This window comes from Haplochromis burtoni, unplaced genomic scaffold, assembly GCF_018398535.1.
Source record: "Haplochromis burtoni strain Fernald_Lab_line unplaced genomic scaffold, NCSU_Asbu1 Contig_252, whole genome shotgun sequence".
Lineage (NCBI taxonomy): Eukaryota > Metazoa > Chordata > Actinopteri > Cichliformes > Cichlidae > Haplochromis > Haplochromis burtoni.
The window spans coordinates 144347-149511 of record NW_024582613.1 but is presented as its reverse complement, the minus strand read 5'-3'; the positions used below and the strand labels follow the sequence as shown (position 1 = coordinate 149511).

Below are 5165 nucleotides of genomic sequence, written 5' to 3'. Positions count from 1 at the left end.
ACCACAAACTTAGACACTGCTCGGTGACATTCGTCTATCCTGGCCTGAAAGGAGACGCTACCGGTAGACTGCAGCGAGAACTGCCAGCATCTGAGCCAGACTCTGTCACTCTCATCGTGGTCATCTAAATGCACAGTAAAGGCAGGTTTTGTAATAAGGCCGATCGCGCTAACATAATATGCAATGTTAGTTGATTATTTACCTGCCATGTTAACGGGAGAGGACGTGCAAACATTACCGCCGCTGCTGTTGGGTTGAGATTCACGAGTCTGGAGCGGAATTAAAAACACGAGATTCATTTAAAGTTATCGTGTGTTTTGTGAGCAAATGCTTTTGCATATTCGTAGTGTTTCCTCCCTTAAATGAAATATCTACTTTGCAAGTATTGCAAGTTGCCCTGTTGTCATCCGTTCTCGTGAAGTATAACCAAACTTTTGAGCGTTTGTGCCGCTTAGGTGCCATGTTTCCTGTCAGGTAAATGACGCTACGCAACGTGGTGACGTCATTCGAGGCGAATGGAATCGATAAGGGAATCGTTTGCAAAAATGGCAAACGATTCCAATTAATTGAAACAGTGGGAACCGGTTCTCAACAAGAACTGGTTTTCGATTCCCATCCCTATACTGTGAACTTGATGAGATGCCTATATAACACATAACCTGAATCCATATCATTCACTAAGTCTTCTATGCTTAATTCCTATATACTCTTTTGCTTTGTATTCCTGAAGCGGGGAGTTCACCCAACCAGAGTCCTACAGGCTGGACCCAATCCAAAACTCCTGCACCTGCCCAGCGAGAGAGGGCCCCATCCCTCAACACTCAGGACAAAATTAAAATAGTAAGCTTTGGGGGTTTTTTTGTCTTGTATATTTAATGATATCAGACAGTTTGGTGCACTCTTGATTTCCCCTTCAGAATGAAACCTTATGATTAAGGTGTATTTCTGCTTTGTATGACATCAGTTGCATCTTTTTGATTCCTGTTTACTCAGAGGCCTCGGGATAAGCGTGACTCCAGTTACTACTGGGAGATTGAGGCCAGCGAGGTTTATCTGCACTCCCGCATTGGTTCCGGCTCCTTCGGAACTGTATTCAAAGGAAAATGGCATGGTAGGAATGAGCTGCAGATGCTACGCACCATCACGTGTATCACTTCCCAGAGTTTCCTGACAGAAAAAATAAACAATAAGCAGAGTGAATGCAGAATTGCTGGTCATACGAGTTTTGTGGATTTCATTATTATTTTTGCTGTAGGTGATGTAGCAGTAAAGATTTTAAAGGTAACAGACCCTACACCAGAGCAGTTCCAGGCATTCAGAAATGAGGTGGCAGTCCTCAGGTGAGAGTGCATAAAAATGTTTTTCTTACCAGCATTAAGATTTTCAGGTGTTTTTAATATTTTATATTTTTGACTTCTTATTGAGTCATCTACATTTCAAATGTTTTTCTGATCTTTGATATGGTGATTTCCTCTTCCTTTCTGCATCTGGTCACAGGAAAACACGACATGTCAACATCCTGTTGTTCATGGGTTATATGACTAAGGACAACCTGGCCATTGTGACACAGTGGTGTGAGGGTAGCAGCCTATACAAGCACATACATGTCCTGGAGACAAATTTCAAGATGATCCAGCTCATAGATATTGCCAGGCAGACTGCTCAGGGCATGGAGTAAGTTGTACAGAATCTCACTTCTTTCTTAAAATCAAATCAACAATAACTGAGATATAATTATTTTTTTCTTCATTTTCAGCTATCTTCATGCAAAGAACATCATTCACCGAGACATGAAGTCAAACAGTATCCTTTCTATTGGTTTTTCAGTGTCTGTTAATGGAAAAAAAACCCCAAAAAAACCAAAAACGTATCCACCTGGTGTACAGGATGTGTTTTTCCTCAGTGTAATTCCTTGACTGTTGTGCAGACATTTTCTTGCATGAAGGGCTAACAGTAAAAATTGGCGACTTTGGTCTTGCTACGGTGAAAGCAAGGTGGAGTGGCTCACATCAGGTCGAGCAGCCTTCTGGATCCATTCTTTGGATGGTTAGTAACACCATATGGTGCTGATCCAAAGTTACATTTTTTTAATTATCATCTAATGATGCAATTATCATCTTTTTTTAAAAAATTATCATAGATTATATAAAGCATTGGAACAAGCTGGGACTGTCAGTCATTGAGGAATAAGATTATTTTAACTATGTTAAAGTTTGAAAGTTCATCCCTAAGAACTTAATTCCGCTGTAGCAACAAGTGGGCTATATTAAGGGACTTGATGAGTTGTGATTAGATAGTAGCATTAAACCAACTATTCATCTATTTAAAAAAACCTGACTTGGTTTCTTTTTCTATGTTTACAGGCTCCTGAGGTTATCCGGATGGAGGATAATAATCCTTACAGCTTCCAGTCTGATGTCTATTCCTATGGAATTGTTCTCTTTGAGCTCATGACGGGAGAGCTCCCATACTCCCAGATAGGAAATAGAGATCAGGTAAAGATGTTTAAATGTATTACACTAATGGTTTAAGAGTATATCACTGCATCTTTGATGACATTAAAGAACTTAAGTCTCTTTTGTCATGCAAATAAAAGTCACTTGGCTAGAACATTGATTTTGTTAGACATAGTGTTAACTTAAGGGTTCCAGTGCTGTATGCCTGCAATCAGACACATGTCTAAGCTGTAGCTCTCTGCAAACCTAGGCTAGAAGGTGGTGGAAAGACACTGTGTCACTGTCTGAAGGGGGTTGTGGAGCTGGCCCAAGGCCCACTGTGGAACAGAGGCGAGCGCCATGGAGCCACTGGCCTAATTTTAGACCCCGTAACACAACCCTGTATGTGTGTGAGAAAAGGGGAGCATGGGTGTGCATATGTGCATGTTTAGGTGTTTTTGTCCTCTCGTAGACCATGAGTCCTGCCCTGGGTCATATGTGGCGTCTTACTGAATTTACTTCACTGTGTTTGTATTCAGATTCAATTAAAACCTTTGCACAGTGCACCCGTAAATCTTGTGATCCACTATTCTTTTCTGTTCTCCTTGATACTGTAGCATGACTTTGAACTGTGCTGATCTGGCAGGCACATAGAGTACGTGTCATCCTTTATCTCTGCAGCATCGTGCACTCATGCCATATCTTTATCTGCAAGATGGACTGATCAAGCACTGATCAGTCGTCCACTACAGATTTACTGGCTTTAATCAAATTTTCAGTTCTAAAATACTTTAAAATGTGATTGCTGTTCTACTCGGTCTGCTATTTCTGACTTTCCCGTTAGATTATCTTCATGGTGGGAAGAGGCTATCTATCTCCAGACCTCAGCAAGCTCTATAAAAACTGCCCCAAAGCCATGAAAAGGTTGGTGGCTGACTGCACCAAGAAGTCCAAGGATGAGAGGCCACTCTTTCCACAGGTGAGCTACTCTCATGGCAGTTGTAGATCATCAAGCTCAATTGTTAGCGTTTTGTTTAACCCTGTTTAAATCTCTCTCTTTTTTAAAAAATTTAGATCTTGTCCTCCATTGAGCTTCTCCAACATGCCCTCCCTAAGATAAACCGCAGTGCCTCAGAACCGTCCCTGCACAGAGCCACTCACACTGAGGATATTAATGCCTGTACTCTGACCAGAGTGCCTGTTTTTTAGAGGCTCAGACAGCACTACCCTTCCTCCTCGGCTTCCGCTCACCCACCTCCTCTGCCTCATCGACTTATATGAATTAGCTCAAACATTCAGTATTCCCAAATTCTCCATAAAGATGCTAATGTAGCTCGACAGATACATATCCAGCCATACAATACATAAATTACATACATACATGCTAATCAGTAAATTGTGTAAGAAAAAGAGGAGAGAGGGAAGTGCATCTGCAACTATGGAAGGGATTAGTGTTGGATTGCATTTGGATGTACACATGAAGAGGATGGCATAAGATACGTCAAGGTGATGTCTTGGTTATCACCATATATATTTTAAATGTATGCCAGGGCTTCATGCTGGCATTGGATTTGGTATAACTTGTAAATAAATGCACGCACACCTACCTAAGACAACCATGAATGGACATTGAAGAAAGCTCAAGACAGATGTTTCTCTCAGTTTGGGCTCTGTGATGTGAAGCCTGTTCTCCTACCAGAATGTTCTGTTCTCTGATGAAAAGGACTTTTTAAGCTTACCTGCCTTAAGAGGAAATGAAGCCTGGATTAAGATCCTGCACAACTTCACCTCCTCCTGTTATCACAAAGCAGTTGGATGTAGTCCATTTAGTTGCACAGTAGTAGTTGATTTATGTTTTTATTTTTTTGCGTTGTCTTAAATGATAATGGAGTAGACGTGGGGGGATTTTTGTCTTTGTTTTTGTGTTGTTGTTGACTTCTTTTAATTGTCTTTATTTTTTGGGGTCCTTTTGGATGAATTATAGTCTGTCAGACAGCTGGCATATGTGATGTTGGATACATGCACATTCTTCAAAGCAAAAGCAATGGATATGTTTCAGCAGTCTGCACAAAGGTGTCATACCTCTGAGTAAACCGATACCCACACGTCTTTATCACTTCTTACATTGTTAGGTTATGATGAGCTGGACATTAGGCAGTTGTCTTAAATATTTAAAAATTTTTGGAAACTAATTTGTATTTGGTTACCATATCACTTTCAGGCAGTTAAATGTTTTATTGTGAACTTGGTGAGAAAGTTGTTTATTTGATATTTTAATAAAAATTAAGTTAAATTCCTTTGCCAAAATAGACTAAATGGATCGTCTTTGTAACTCATATGGACATGTAGTTAGTTCTGTGAGATTTTGGACCGTAACATATTTTATTAATTGTTTTTTGCCTCCACGGTGGGTTTTTCAATCACTCATATGTGATAGAAGTATAGACTTTCAGCTTTAATACAGAAATTTGTATTAGCTGTTGAAGAATTAGTAATTTTTATATACAATCCTCTACTTAAGTGAATGGACAGTTGACTGTTTCACCTGTTACTTCAATATTCCTTGACAACTTAAGCTGATAGAAGATTATTTCAACTTGTATTTATATACTGTTCATTAGAGCACAAAATATGCCAGTGAAAGAGGCCATCATTAAACTGAAAAACCAAAATAAATCACAAAACATTTGTAGGAATCTGGTACAATCTTTACAAGAAGAAATGCACAGG

The 5165-nt window shown here is 39.7% G+C and overlaps 1 protein-coding gene across 5 annotated transcripts in view; it reads left to right on the top strand.

Annotated features, from left to right (window-relative positions):
* Positions 1–4742, top strand: part of raf1a (Raf-1 proto-oncogene, serine/threonine kinase a) — a 16974-nt gene extending 12232 nt beyond the window's left edge. For all 5 annotated transcript variants that reach the window (XM_005938988.3, XM_005938989.3, XM_005938987.3 and 2 more), the window contains 9 exons: positions 731–840; positions 994–1111; positions 1256–1340; positions 1498–1674; positions 1757–1803; positions 1928–2046; positions 2364–2495; positions 3280–3414; positions 3510–4742. In XM_005938988.3, the coding sequence (XP_005939050.1) occupies positions 731–840; positions 994–1111; positions 1256–1340; positions 1498–1674; positions 1757–1803; positions 1928–2046; positions 2364–2495; positions 3280–3414; positions 3510–3644 (1058 nt within the window). In that variant the 3' untranslated portion in view covers positions 3645–4742. The remainder of the gene's footprint in view (positions 1–730; positions 841–993; positions 1112–1255; positions 1341–1497; positions 1675–1756; positions 1804–1927; positions 2047–2363; positions 2496–3279; positions 3415–3509) is intronic.
* The last annotated feature ends 423 nt before the right edge of the window (positions 4743–5165 follow it).